The sequence below is a fragment of the Kogia breviceps genome, chromosome 2, assembly GCF_026419965.1.
Source record: "Kogia breviceps isolate mKogBre1 chromosome 2, mKogBre1 haplotype 1, whole genome shotgun sequence".
Classification (NCBI taxonomy): domain Eukaryota; kingdom Metazoa; phylum Chordata; class Mammalia; order Artiodactyla; family Physeteridae; genus Kogia; species Kogia breviceps.
This window is the reverse complement of record NC_081311.1, coordinates 192,965,539-192,981,619: the sequence shown is the minus strand read 5'-3', so window position 1 is coordinate 192,981,619 and position 16,081 is coordinate 192,965,539. Positions and strand designations below refer to the sequence as shown.

General features: G+C 37.0%; 1 protein-coding gene across 12 annotated transcripts in view; it reads right to left on the bottom strand.

Annotated features, from left to right (window-relative positions):
• LOC131750527 (nuclear body protein SP140-like protein) overlaps nt 1-16,081 on the bottom strand; it is a 76,206-nt gene that overhangs the window by 20,000 nt on the left and 40,125 nt on the right. For 7 of the 12 annotated variants that reach the window (XM_059053057.2, XM_067027145.1, XM_067027137.1 and 4 more), the window contains 2 exons: nt 9,153-9,269; nt 8,294-8,347 (listed from right to left, as the gene is read on the bottom strand). In XM_059053057.2, the coding sequence (XP_058909040.1) occupies nt 8,294-8,347; nt 9,153-9,269 (171 nt within the window). The remainder of the gene's footprint in view (nt 1-8,293; nt 8,348-9,152; nt 9,270-16,081) is intronic. The other 5 variants (XM_067027138.1, XM_067027142.1, XM_067027144.1 and 2 more) reach the window with 1 other exon arrangement.

Sequence of the window (16,081 nt, the reverse complement as noted above, 5' to 3'; positions counted from 1 at the left end):
GCAGTGATTGTGGAAACGAACCGTGGTGCTGATTGACCAGTCTGGGCCCCTCATGGGAATGCGCAGGTGCCTGGTCTTTACTGACGGAGGCTGACATCATGATTCTGATGCAGGGGTTATGGCTGATCGCCAGGCTCGTGACTCCTGCTAGAAGCTGACCCATTTGTCCCACGTGGGGGGAGCCACATTGCAAGGCGCTTTGCCTCTGCCTGCTCCTGCCTGACCAGGCTTCAAGATGCTCTTGGGGTTATGGGTGGTGCTGCAACATGATCTGTACTTCCGCTTACAGACCAGCTGACTCTGGCTGTACCTCTGTGACCCTAGAAAGTCATGGGTGTCTTGAGCCTGGCTGCCTGGACCACTGCAGTCTGACAATGATGGGCCTTTTAACAAAAGAGCCCTTCACAATGCACTGACTACCTGGACCACATCCCTCATCTCCTGTCCACACACCTCTGTAAGGCTCTTTGGTTACTGAAGGCAGCTGTCTCCAGAAAGGAATCAGCTCCCTCCTGGATAATGATCAGGACAAAAGTGGTGAGGGGTTAATGGTGTTATATAGGCCAATTCTGAAAATCCAGGATTCTGTTTGAACATTCCTGGGAATGATGCCTCATACTTTCCCCAACCAGCCTGGAAGGCACAGCCTTGGAGGGCCTCAGGGATTCAGATTTAATTCTGGTTATTTTATGAAAGTGCCTTTGCCCCACTTGTATCTGACTATTCTGAATGAAAGGTCTGAGTGGAAATAAGAAATGATTGGGAAAGAAATATGAAGTCCCAGCCACTGGAATGTTACATACAGATTTTGCAGCAGTGAAGGAAGAGGAAAACTCCAGGCATCTGAGGAGGGAATCCCATAAGCTCTAGAAGGTACAGGGGATGGAGGTACATTAATAATATCCATCTTTCAGAACTTCTCTGAATCCTTCTTCCAGAAGGAAAATGCTCAGTACAGCTCTCTCACTACAAAGATGCGGAATCTACTATTCACCAGATACAAGAAAAGGAGCTGGTCCCAGCATCTGCATATCCCATGCAGAATCCCTCCAGACATCACCCCCACCCCCATTCTCAGTCATTCTATGGTGGGGGGTGAAGAATGAACACCATCTGCTTGGTGTCATGGACAAAGAGGACAGATCAGATGGTCTGTCCTCAGGGAGTGTCTGCCCTCCAAATCAAGGACTAGATGCAATGAACAGAACTGGGAACTTTAAGGCTTACAGTTGGCCAGGGGCCCACCCTGGAGATAACTGTCCACCTTCCCCCTGGCTGATGTATGTCCCATTAGGGGACCTCAACCACTGTAAATGTTTCCCTTCCAGGGGCACCATGTGTGCCCTTGGGATTGTACTTCTTGTGTGAAAGCCAGGCATTCACTTGCCTCTCTCATGCAAATGTGGAGAATTACACCTTAGGGGTGGTCATTGGAGACCTAAGGCATTTATGGTTTATGAAATTCATTAAATGCAGCAGGAAATAAATTGAATGGATTTTGTCCTAGCCTACATTGGTTGGATTAATCAGGGTGGCTGGTGGAATGGTATCTTCATGGGGAAATTTGCCAGAATCTGATGTGTGAGGTGAATTTGTTGTGGGGGAGGGTGGTTCTGTGGCATTTCCACATGGCTGAGAGTATTGTTTCAAGGATGGTTGAACAGCTAACAGCTTTGGAAGCTAGAGATAGTGTAGCCTTCCAGGTCAGAGGGCAGATTTGTTTCATGATCAATATAAAATAGAGAATGTCTCCCTCCTTAGAAATATTCCAGAATAGTAAAATTTTCTTAAATTCCAGCTAATAATATAATGTCTCCCTCACGGATAAGTTTTGTGCAGGTTTGCTAGTAACCCCCTTCGAAGACTGGGGGTATTCCTCAACTTGGGCACAGCTTGTGTGTGCCATATTACTAACCCCAATGTGGGTTTAGGGAGACAAAAAAACTGATGCACTTAGCCTATATCTCAGCAATTTCATTTATAGGAATTTATACAAGAGGTATAAAGGCATAGAGTCACAGAAAGGTTTCTACAAGGTTTCGACAAGAATGTTGCAGCTTTTTCATATTAGCCCCAAACTGGAAACACTTGCGGTGTCAATCAACAGAAGAAAGTATACACAAAATATGGTATAGTCATACAATGTAACCTATTTTGTGACAACATGGTACAAACTACTGATATATTCAACAATATGGATAAATCTCAAAAACATTATGCTGAGTGGAATAAACCTTACACCCAAAGAGAACAATGCTCTAAAATCATATATAAAGTTTTATACCAAACCAAATTAAGTTATCATGAAAAAAATAAAGAGTAGTGGTTGCCACTGATGAGTGAGGGATAAGGATACACCAGAAAGGGCATAAGGGTTGTTTCCAGGATGATGGTCATGTTCTGTATCCTGATAAGGATTTAGATTACATGGGAGAATACATTTATTAAAACTCATCAATGGTACACTTAGTATTTGTACATTTCATTATAAACTTTATCTTGCAAACAAGTATTGAACTCTAGTTAATGATGTACATGCTGAAGTATTTGGGGAGAAGGGTACTGAAGTCTGCAACTTTGAAATGTTTCAAACTTGCAGATGGGTTAGTGGATATATAGAGAAATGGATAGATGGAAAGAAATCTGATAAAGCAAGAATAGTACAATGTTAATTGTGAATCTATGTTAAAGTATTCTGGTGTTTACTGTAAAATTCTCCCAAGTTTTCTCTACATTTAAATTTTCCAAGATTCAGTGTTGGAGAAAGAGCTTTTAGAGAGAAAGCACAGATTATTTACCAAGAAATGACAATCACAATAAAACAGGAATTTGCATCAGTCATAAAACAGATTCTAGAAGACAAGGTAGTAAACATTTTACTAATGAAAAATAAAAGTCAACCTAGACATTTTAACCTTGGGTCTATCAAAAAAAAGACAAATTTGGACATACAACACTTGAAAAATTTAGCACTTAGAGACTACTCACTAAAAGAACCAAAGGATTTAATTAAGCTAGACAAAAAGCAAAATCAAAGAAAAGAAACAATGATGAGTACATAAAATGATTTTTAAAAATTTTAAGTAAATATCAACTGCAAAAATCATAATATTAGTAGTTTCAAAACTGTAATTAAAAGAAAATAAAATGTTAACCAATAGCTAAATGGTAGAGATGGATGGTTAACCTGTAGTGAATCCATGCTAAGATCCTTGTCATCTTTGGGGATTGGGGCATGGTTAATAAGATTACAGAAATTTATCTCTAATAGCCAAACCAGCAGGGAAAAAAGGTGGAATATAGAATTCTATCTCAGTCCATTTAAAAGTAGGAAAGAGACACAAAAACACAGAAAAATAAAGATGAACAGTGATATAGAATATATAAGTCCACATATATTAGGAATCAGAATAAATGTAAACAAATAAAATTTATGATTATCAGAGAAGTTTAGAAAAAGCTAAGTGTTGTTACATGAAGCCTAAAACAAGGCTGCAAAAAAGGGCTTAATGCAAAGGGAGTAAAAAACATCAAAAACATAAAACATAAAAGTTCATGGAACACTATCAGCACCCTGAAAAAGAGATTTAAGATCAAAAGCATTAACAGGGATAAAGAGGAACACTGTATAATAATAAAAGGAAAATATCCACTAAGTTATACAGTCATGAATAGCCTCAAAGTATTTAAAGAAAAACAACAGAGTAGTGAGGAGGCAAATACACAACCATGTGGGAGAACTTACCACATCTAAATACAAACCTGATAGAAAGAATATAAGCTACTTTAGAAGATTTAGAAGAACCAAACAACAAAGTTGTGCTTGATAAAGACTCTGTTTATGGGGAGAGGCCAAATCCCAAGAAATAGTTCAATGCACACTATTTTTAAGTGGCACAGAACATTCACAAATATTGACGTAAATTAGGATGCAAAGGACCTTTCAACAAATTTTAAAGAATTGACAAGGTCAGTTTGTTAAAACTCATCCAATCATACCTTAACAGTGATGAGTGCTATTATAGAAAATTATAGCTCAATAAAGCTGGCAAGGAAAGTAAAAATGTGCAAGATCTACTTAAAAAACTAAAACTTTGTTGAAGAACATAAAAGGTGATTTGAATAAATGAGTAGTTCATTCTCCATGTAAAAACCTAATTTCTACCCAAATTTATCTCCAAACTGAATGTATTTTCAAAGTGCCAATGCAGTTGGGGAGACATTAAAAGGAAATCTTGATTGATTCTAAAATTCATGCACAGTGAGGGAGCCAGAATTACTGAAATTCTGAAACCTCCTTTTCTCTTGCTTCTCATTATATTTTTTTTATTTTTCTTTGTTAAAAAAAGTATAACAAGAATAGAAAATTTTACTTTAAAGCACTGTAATTAAACCAACTTGATAACATGGTATTGTGAAGCAATTATATTCCAATAAAGATCTATTTAAAAAAATAAAATAAACTGACCAGCATTTCAGAGTAGAGTCAGACACAGATCTGTGAATACAGGAAAAGGCACAAAAGGGCATTAAAATAATGAAGAAAAAAGTGTTGGTGTTCATAGGCACATGAAAAGATGTTCAACATTGCTAATCATCAGGGAAATGAAAATCAAAACCACAATGAGATACCACCTCACACCTGTCAGAATGACTATCACCAAAAAGAATACAAATAGCAAAGTTGGCACGAATGTAGAGAAAAGGGAACCCTCCTACCCTGTTGGTGGGAATGTAAGTTGGTGCAGCCACTGTGGAAAAAAGTATGGGGGTTTCTCAAAAAACTAAAAATAGAACTATCATATGGCCCAGTAATCCCACTCCTGGGCATATAGCCAAAGAACACAAAAACACTAATTTGAAAAGATACGTGTATCCCAATATTCACAGCAGCATTATTTACGCTGCCAAGATATGGAAGCAACCTAAGTGTCCATCAACAGATGAATGGAAAAAGAAGATGTGGTGTATATATATATACTATGGAATACTACTCAGCCATAAAAAAGAATGACTTTTTGCCATTTGCAGCAATATGGATGGATCTGGAGGGAATTATGCTAAGTGAAATAAGTCAGACAGAGAAAGGCAAATACTGTATTATATAACTTATATTTGGAACCTACTAAAAAAACACAACAAAGTGGTCGAATATAACAAAAAAGAAGCAGACAGATATAAAGAACAAACTAGTGGTTACTAGTGGGGAGAAGGAAGAGGGGAGGGGAAATATAGGGATGGGGATTAAGAGGTACAAACTATTAGGTATAAAACAAGCTACAAGAATATATTGTACATCATGGGGAATATAGCAAATACTTTATAATAACTATAAATGGAATATAACCTTTAAAAACTGTGAATCACTATATCGTACACCTGTAACATATAACATTGTACATCAACTATACTTCAATTTAAAAAAAAGTGTTGGTGTTATTCCTTGTAATTACTATCTCACATCACACACTAAGAGGTGAATCCTATGTGAATAATAGATTTAAGCATTTAAAAGCACTAAGTACTTCAAATATTCTAGAAGCAAATATAAATATTTTAAAAATCTTGAGATGGAAAATATCTTTGTACATTGTAAACAAAACCTAGAAGCCATAAAGGAAAACCCTGATAGATCTTACTACATAAAATTTTCAAATTTCTCTAGAACAAAATATGCTGTAAACAAACTTAAGAGAATAACATCAAATGAGACAAAATACTAACCACATACATAGGCAAAATTTTATATATATATATATGTGTATATATATATATATATATATATATATATATATATATATATACATATTCCTATGCTTGTTCAGCACGGTAAAAAAAAAAGATAGCAATACTGGGCAAGGCATGCACACCAGCCATTTAAAAAAAATTATTTATTTTCATCAGCCATTTTTAGAAAAAGGAAAACAAACAACCAATAACAAATGAAAAGTGCTCGACCACAACAAAAATGAGAGCAATGCAAATTAAAGCAGAATGAGGGCTTCCCTGGTGGCGCAGTGGTTGAGAGTCTGCCTGCCGATCCAGGGGACGCAGGTTCGTGCCCCGGTCCGGGAAGATCCCACATGCCCTGGAGCGGCTGGGCCCGTGAGCCATGGCCGCTGAGCCTGCGCGTCCGGAGCCTGTGCTCCGCAACGGGAGAGGCCACACAACAGTGAGAGGCGCACGTACCGCAAAAAAAAAAAAAAAAAAGCAGAATGAAATGAAACTTTTTACAATTAAAGTTTGGCAAAATCATCAATGTTTATAACGTCTGTGCATGATATACTGATTTAAACTCAGGGAAATGTAACAGTAAGAATAGATTTATGATATAATGTGTTAGTATACGATATAAATGTGTTAATACATGCATAGAAAAATCTGGAAAGATATACATCATCAAAATTTACAAAGAGCATATATTTTAAAATTTTAAAAACAACAAAATTTTTGAAAAAATATGTCTCACTGAGCTAAAATCAAAGAATCCAGAGAGCTCTGTTCCTTTCTGGAAGCCATAGGGGATAATTCATTTCTTTACCTTTTCCAGCTTCTGAAGGCTGCCCACATTTCTTGGCTCATTGCTCCCTGCCTTCATCTTCAAAGCCAGATACATTGTATCTCTCTAATCATTATTCTATAGTCACATATCCCTTTCTCCATAGCAGGAAAGGTTTTCTGATTTTTAAGGACCCCTGTTATTTTATGGGGGCCACCAGATAATCTAGAAAAATCTCCACATCTCAAAATCCTTAACTTAATCACACCATCAAAGTCTCTTTTGCCAGGTGAAGTAACAGATTACAGGTTCCAGGGACTAGAAAAAGGACATCTCTGTTTCTGCTGGTATAAATTTTTCAAGAATCTTATCAATCTCTCATGTATGTCATGGGGATCTCCTCCATTAGACAACAGTCTCTTCTACAGATCTTTCTGTATACTCACATATCTATTTTTCACTTCTGCTGAGATGGCTGAAGGTATCTACGGGTCACAAACTTAACCTCTTCAAAGAACATTTTATATGACTGAATACCCTGACTTTTCACTACTTCTGGGGCATTAACAAGAAGTTATACAGCCACACTCTTGGTTGTCACTGCAGAGCACATTTTCCTGACAATGAAGCTCCTAATTTGAGCATCTTTTGCAATCTGAATAGGCTAAGAATTTTCCAAATCATCAAGTTCTTATTCCTTTTGTTTAGCAGTTCTTCCCTTGACTTATCTCTTTCCTCTCACAGTTTACTCTAAGCAGCAACAATGAAACCAGCTGCACCTTTATCATAGTACTTAGAAATCTCCTTAGCTATACATCCAGAAAATTCTGCTTTCCGCATAACTGCAGGATAGAATTTAACTGAGCTTTCTGCCACTATATAATAAGGATCCCCTTTCCTTTAATTTCCAAAAACATGTTCCTTATTTCCTTCAGTGACACCTTTAAACTAACAGTGGTTTCATGATAATTTACACATTCTCTAATATGATATAGGTTTTCTCTACCATGTTCTTCACTTCCAAGTCCTCACAAGCAGAGTCTTCAGCACCACCTTTCTACTAACAAACTGTTCAAGGCAATCTAGACATTCTCTATCATTCTACTTAAAGTTCTTCTTATAACCCAATTTCCCTCTAGCCATTGCCCAATTCCAAAGCCACTTCCACATTTCCAGGAATGCATTATAGCTGCACCCCACTTCCAATGACCAAAAATTCTGTATTACTCTTTTATTGCTGCCATGACAAACGAACTCAAATTTAGTGACTTAAAACAATTTATTATCTTACACTTGTGTCAGTTAGAAGTCTGACAAGGGTCTCTCTGGGCTAAAATCAAGGTTTCAGTAGGCCTTCATTCCTGTCTGGAGGCTGTAGAGGAAAATCTATTTCTTTTACTTTCCCAGCTTCTAGGAGCCACCCATATTCTTTTTTCCTCCCCTCCATCTGCAAAGCCAACAACATTGCATCTCTCTGTGACTATCTTCCATAATCACTTCTCCCTCTCTTCACAGCCAGACACACTTCTTCATTTTTTAAGGCCCATTTGATGATAATGGATGCACCACAATAATCCAGGATAATTTCCCCTTTCAAGGTCCCTGTCTTAATTATATCTGTAAAATCCCTTTTGCCATGTAAGAGAACAGATTACAGGTTCCAGAGATTAGGATATAGATACCTTTATGGGGTTGTCATATTATTAATATTTATTATTGTAAATAATAATAATGAAACTGGCCTTAAAAACTCATTTTAATATCAAAAGCAAGTAAAATTATATGCACTCTTACTTCTTTTCCTCTTGAGTTTTCCCAAAGTAGAGTTGTTTCCAAGATCCACAGTATCTAGAAAAAACAGGTGGTGAGGAAACAAAAATGAATAAATAAAAGTTATAAATCTTAGGATGATTCATACTGCAAAAGGCTTGAATTTATAAAGATGTTTGGGTTATCATCTGTCTCTTCCTTCTAAAGGAACTAAACCTACTGAATTGAGAAGTGAGAGTCCAGGATGGGCCCTGGGTCTTCCTTTATTTCTTAATGGGACTTTGGAAACATTATTCAATACCTATGTACTTCAGTTTACTCAGGGATGTTTGTCTAGTTCTTAAGAATTTTGTTAGGATTAAATGAGATCTTATGTACAGAACTTAATAGGATCACTATATAAACAAGTGACATGCTGGAGAACATCTATCAAGAATATGTACTGGGTTAAGAATAGTTGATCTGAAGTCTTTTCTCCTGACAATTAAGTGACAGGACTAGTTATCTTTTGAGACCTTTCTAAGGTTGTGACAAAATGACACTATTATCTACTAGTGGACATACACTTGACTTTCTTGGGTGACAGGGATAGAAAACATTGCAAATCACAAGGCTTTATTAGTAATATACTGATGTAATAAACAATATACTTCCATTTTTAAAAGTGTATTTCTACTATATCATCCATATATAATCAACATGGGCCATCCCTTAAACACAATTTTATAATGATCTCTTGCTTCCCTGTTATTCCCAAAAGGATCAGGTCAAGCAAATGCAGAGATCAGGATACTGGGATGGATTGGACCACCTGCCACCACCCAACCTGCGTCTGTGTTACCAGTGGAGCCACCCCCATCTCACCACACTCAGGTAGCCTTACCCATCTTGTCACTAGCTTCTTTACTTTCAGTACTTCCTTCTGGTCCTCCTGGCACATCTTTTGAGAAACACATAACACAGGAACACTTCTCATTTCCAGATGTTGGTAGCTCTGCTCCTGGGCCAAAATTGTGAATTATGAAGACTTTTCATTTCCCTAGTGATCCTCTTTTCTGAACCCTTGTTGATCCCACTTTTTCTACTTCCTCTGAAATCTTTCATTGATCCTCCCTATGCCTGACTCTTCCTTTAAGTTTCCCTTTTCCCCTTTCTCATCCTTTTCTCTTTACCAGAACTTTGTTTCAGTTTTTTTTCTTAATTCATAATTACTGTGTCCATCATAAGATAGTGGGCTAGAAGTTAGCTCTTCAGAATCTCCTTCTGTATTCATTTGGAGAGCTTCTAGTTTGCCAGATACTAAAGAGAAACAGGAAAATTACCATCCACAGATCCTAAGATAGTGATTAGGGAAGAATTCCTGGGGCTCTCATAATGCACACTAATATTCTGAACTAAAATGAACTGCTTTCTAGCTCCAGTGCTAGACAGCCCATGCCAAACAACTAGCAAGACAGGAACACAACTCCATCGACTAATAGAGAGGCTGCCTAAAATCTTACTAAGTTCACAGACATCCCAAAACACACCACCAGACACGGCTCTGCCCACCAGAAAGACAAGATCCAGCCCCACCCACTAGAACACAGGCACAAGTCCCCTCTACCAGGAAGCCTGCACAGACCCCTGAACCAACCTTACCCACTGGGGACGGACACCAAAAATAATGGGAACTACGAACCTGCAGCCTGCGAAAAGGAGACCCCAAACACAGTAAGTTAAACAAAATGAGAAGACAGAGAAACACACAACAGATGAAGGAGCAAGGTAAAAACCCACCAAACCAAACAAATGAAGAGGAAATAGGTAGTCTATCTGAAAAAGAATTCAGAGTAATGAATGATCCAAAATCTCAGAAATAAAGATTATCCAAAATCTTGGAAAAGATGATCCAAAACCTTGGAAATAGAATGGAGGAAATACAAGATACACTTAACAAGGACCAAGAAGAACTAAAGAAAAAACAAACAATGATGAACAACAAAATACATGAAATTTAAAATTCTCTAGAAGCAATCAATAGCAGAATAACTGAGGGAGAAGAACGGATAAATGACCTGGAAGATAAAATAGTGGAAGTAACTACCACAGAGCGGAATAAAGAAAAAAAGAATGAAAAGAACTGAGCACAGTCTCAGAGACCTCTGGGACAATGTTAAACATACCAACATTCGAATTATAGGGGTCTCAGAAGAAGAGAGAAAGAAAGGGACTGAGAAAATATTTGAAGAGATTATAGTTGAAAACTTCCCTAACATAGGAAAGGAAAGAGTCAGTCAAGTCCAGGAAGCGCAGAGTCCCATACAGCATAAATCCAAGGAGAAACATGCCAAGACACATATGCTGTCAATCAAAAATTAAATACAAAGAAAAAAATATTAAAAGCAAAAAGGGAAAACCAACAAATAACATACAAGGGAATCCCTATAAGGTTGACAGCTGATCTTACAGGAGAAACTCTGCAAGCCAGAAGGGAGTGGCAGGACATATTTAAAGTGATGAAGGAAAAAAACCTACAACCAAGATTACTCGACCCAGCAAGGATCTCATTCAGATTTGATGGAGAAATTAAAATCGTTACAGACAAGCAAAAGCTAAGAGAATTCAGCGCCACCAAACCAGCTTTACAACAAATGCTAAAGGAACTTCTCTAGGTAAGAAACACAAGAGAAGGAAAAGACCTACAAAAACAAACCCAAAACAATTAAGAAAATGGTAATAGGAACATACATATCAATAATTACCTTAAATGTAAATGGATTAAATGCTCCAGCCAAAAGACATAGACTGGCTGAATGGATACAAAAACAAGACCCATATATATGCTGTCTACAAGAGACCCACTTCAGACCTAGGGACACATACAGACTGAAAGTGAGGGGATGGAAAAAGATATTCCATGCAAATGGAAATCAAAAGAAAGCTGGAGTAGCAATTCTCATATCAGACAAGATAGACTTTAAGATAAAGACTATTACAAGAGACAAAGAAAGACACTACATAATGATCAAGGGATCAATCCAAGAAGAAGATATAACAATTGTAAATATTTACACACCCAACATAGGAGCACTGGAATACATAAGGCAAATGCTAACAGCCATAAAAGGGGAAATCAACAGTAACACAATAATAGCAGGGGACTTTAACAGCCCACTTTCACCAATGGACAGAGCATCCAAAGTGAAAATAAATAAGGAAACACAAGCTTTAAATGACGCATTAAACAAGGTGGACTTAATTGATATTTACAGGAAATTTCATCCAAAAAAACCAGAATACACTTTCTTCTCAAGTGCTTGTGGGACATTCTCTAGGATAGATCATATCCTGGGACACAAGTCAAGCCTTGGTAAATTTTAGAAAATTGAAATTGTATCAAGTATCTTTTATGACCACAGTGCTATGAGACTAGATATCAATTACAGGAAAAAATCTGTAAAAAAAACAAACACATGGAGGCTAAACAATACACTATTAAGTAACCAAGAGATCACTGAAGAAATCAAAGAGGAAATTTAAAAATACCTAGAAACAAATGATAATGAAAACATGATAAAACCTATGGGATGCAGCAAAAGCAGTTCTAAGAGGGAAGTTTATAGCAATACTATACTACCTCAAGAAATAAGAAAAATCTCAAATAAACAACCTAACCTACACCTAAAGCAATTAGAGAAAGGAGAACAAAAAACCCCCAAATTTAGCAGAAGCAAAGAAATCATAAAGATCATATCAGAAATAAATGAAAAAGAAATGAAGGAAACAATAGCAAAGATCAATAAAACTAAGAGCTGGTTCTTTGAGAAGATAAACAAAATTGATAAACCATTAGCCAGAGTCATCTAGAAAAAAGGAAGAAGACTCAAATCAACAGAATTAGAAATGAAAAAGGAGACATAACAACTGACACTGCAGAAATACAAAGGATCATGAGAGATTACTACAAGCAACTATATGCCAATAAAATGGACAACCTGGAAGAAATGGACAAATTCTTAGAAAAGCACAACCTTCTGAGACTGAACTAGGAAGAAACAGAAAATATAAACAGACCAATCACAAGCACTGAAATTGAAACTGTGATTAAAAATCTTCCAACAAACAAAAGCCCAGGACCAGATGGCTTCACAGGAGAATTCTATGAAACATTTAGAGAAGAGCTAAAACATATCTTTCTCAAACTCTTCCAAAATATAACAGAGGGAGGAATACTCCAAAACTCATTGTAGGAGGCCACCATCACCCTGATACCAAAACCAGACAAAGATGTCACAAGGATAGAAAACTAGAGGCCAATATTACTGATGAACATAGATGCAAAAATCCTCAACAAAATACTAGCAAACAGAATCCAACAGCACATTAAAATGATAATACACTGTGATCAAGTGGGGTTTATCCCAGGAATGCAAGGATTCTTCAATATATGCAAATCAATCAATGTGATACACCATATTAACAAACTGAAGAATAAAAACCACATGATAATCTCAATAGATGCAGAAAAAGCTTTTGAAAAAATTCAACACCCACTTATGATAAAAAACCATCCAGAAAGTAAGCATAGAGGGAACTTACCTCAACATAATAAAGGCCATATATGACAAACCCACAGCCAACATCATTCTCAATGGTGAAAAACTGAAACCATCTCCTCTAAGATCAGGAACAAGACAAGGGTGCCCACTCTCACCACTATTATTCAACATAGTTTTGGAAGTTTTAGCCACAGCAATCAGAGAAGAAAAAGAAGTAAAAGGAATAGAAATCAGAAAAGAAGAAGTAAAACTCTCACTGTTGGCAGATGACATGATACTATACATAGAGAATCCTAAAGAGGCTACCAGAAAACTACCAGAGCTAATCAATGAATTTGGTAAAGTAGCAGGATACAAAATTAATGCATGGAAATCTCTTGCATTGCTATACCCTAATGATGAAAAACCTGAAAGAGAAATTAAGGAAACACTCCCATTTACCATTGCAGCAAAAAGAATAAAGCATGTAGGAATAAACCTACCTAAGGAGATGAAAGACCTGTATGCAGAAAACTATAAGACACTGATGAAAGAAATTAAAGATGATACAAACATATGGAGAGATATACCATGTTCCTGGATTGGAAGAATCAATATTGTGAAAATGACAATACTACCCAAAGCAATCTACAGATTCAATGCGATCCCTATCAAATTACCACTGACATTTTTTACAGAAATAGAACAAAAAATTTCACAATTTGTATGGAAACACAAAAGACCCCGAATAGCCAAAGCAATCTTGAGAACGAAAAATGGAGCTGGAGGAATCAGGCTCCCTGACTTCAGACTATACTACAAGGCTACAGTAATCAAGACAGTATGGTACTGGCACAAAAACAGAAATATAGATCAATGGAACAGGATAGAAAGCCCAGAGATAAACTCACACACATATGGTCACCTTATCTTTGATAAAGGAGGGAAGAATATACAGTGGAGAAAAGACAGCCTCTTCAATAAGTGGTGCTGGGAAAACTGGACAGCTACATGTAAAAGTATGAAATTAGAACACTCCCTAACACCACACAAAAAATAAGCTCAAAATGGATTAAAGACCTAAATGTAAGGCCAGACACTATCAAACTCTTAGAGGAAAACATAGGAAGAACACTCTGACATAAATCACAGGGAGATCCTTTTTGACTCACCTCTTAGAGAAATGGAAATAAAGACAAAAATAAACATATGGGACCTAATGAAACTTAAAATGAAACCATAAATAAGAAGAAAGCAGCCCTCAGAATAGAAGAAAATATTTGCAAACGAAGCAAATGACAAAGGATTAATCTCCAAAGTATACAAGCAGCTCATGCAGCTCAGTATTAAAAAAACAAACAACCCAATCCAAAAATGGGCAGAAGAACTAAATAGACATTTCTCCAAAGAAGATATACAGATTCCCAACAAACACATGAAAGGATGCTCAACATCACTAATCATTAGAGAAATGCAAATCAAAACCACAATGAGGTATCACCTCACACTGGTGAGATGGCCATAATAAAAAAAATCTACCAACAATACACGCTGGAGAGAGTGTGGAGAAAAGGGAACCCTCTTGCACTGTTGGTGGGAATGTAAATTGATACAGCCACTATGGAGTACAGTATGCAGGTTCCTAAACAAACTAAAAATAGAACTACCATACGACCCAGCAATCCCACTACTGGGCATATGCCCTGAGACAACAATCATTCAAAAAGTGACATGTACCACAATGTTCACTGCAGCACTATTTACAATAGCCAGGACATGGAAGCAACCTAAGTGTCCATCGACAGATGAATGGATAAAGAAGTTGTGGCACATATATACAGTGGAATATTAGCCATAAAAAGAAACAAAACTGAGTTATTTGTAGTGAGGTGGATGGACCTACAGACTGTCACACAGAGTGAAGTAAGTCAGAAAGAGAAAAACAAATACCATACGCTAACACATATATATGGAATCTTAAAAAAAAAAAGGTTCTGATGAACCTAGGGGCAGGACAGGAATAAAGATGCAGACACAGAGAATGGACTTGAGGACACAGGGAGGGGGACAGTTAAGATGGGACAAAGTGATAGAGTTGCACTGACATATATACACTACCAAATGTAAAATAAATAGCTAGTGGGAAGCAGCCGCATAGCACAGGGAGATCAGCTCGGTGCTTTGTGATCACCTAGAGGGGTGGGATAGGGAGAGTGGGAGGGAGACACAAGAAGGAGGACATATGGGGATATATGTATACATATAGCTGATTCACTTTGTTATACAGCAGAAACTAACACAACATTGTAAAGCAATTATACTCCAATAAAGATTTTTAAAAAAAAAAAAAAGAAAAGAAAAAGAAAAAAAAAACAATGAACTGCTTTCTGGGAAAAAGAATATCTGCTCCAATAATCACACCTGAGACCCAACAGAGCCATGTTTTTCCCATCTTTTGAACCTCATTCTGCTTTCTCTACTTTCATTTTTCTACTTTTATCCCTAAGAATAAAATAAAAGGATCTTATCCTTCTAGGAAAAGCTGACTGTCCTTTGAAAGTTGCAAAAAGTAATTGCCAGAACCAGTTTTAAATTCATCCCAATTGGCCAATGACTGCTTGCATCACTAACCACATCTAAAGTCAGCTAATCAGTGGCAGCCTTACACTTCCGAAAATCAGCCAGTCAGCAACAGACACACTTCAGAAAGCCTATGTGTATGGCTAAATGCTAACCAATTTATAAACACTCCTGTTTCTGAAAGTCTGCAGTCCCTGAACTATATGCTTCCCAAAATCGTAAATAAAAACACAACATTGTAAATCAACTATAATCCAATAAAAATTAATTAAAAGATAAGTAAAATCAGCAGTTTCCTTTATTTAAAAAACTGTGTACAGTGCTTCCTCCTACCATGTGTCTTGCTTAGCAAGCAATAAATCCAGCTTTAGCTTCAAATATTGCACAGTGGCCACTCTTCCTTCACAAATGGTGCTCCCACCATGATCATCTTGAGGACTCTTGCTTAGGGGTGTCTTGTGGGACCCTTGGACAAACAGCTGTTGGTCCAAAACCCCAGCTTCTTGTGCACAACTCAGACTGTCTTCCTGATCCACTGCCAAGTGACTCCATCTCAAGAACAACTTGAGCTCTGAGTTGTTTCATTGAAGTTTTATTTCTGAATATATTTTATTATTTAAAGACGTGTATGCAATTAGATACAAAGTAAGTAGACATTTTGGTTTGGCGGGACAGCATTTAGCAAATGTTCTTCTGTTCATGTGCTTATTCT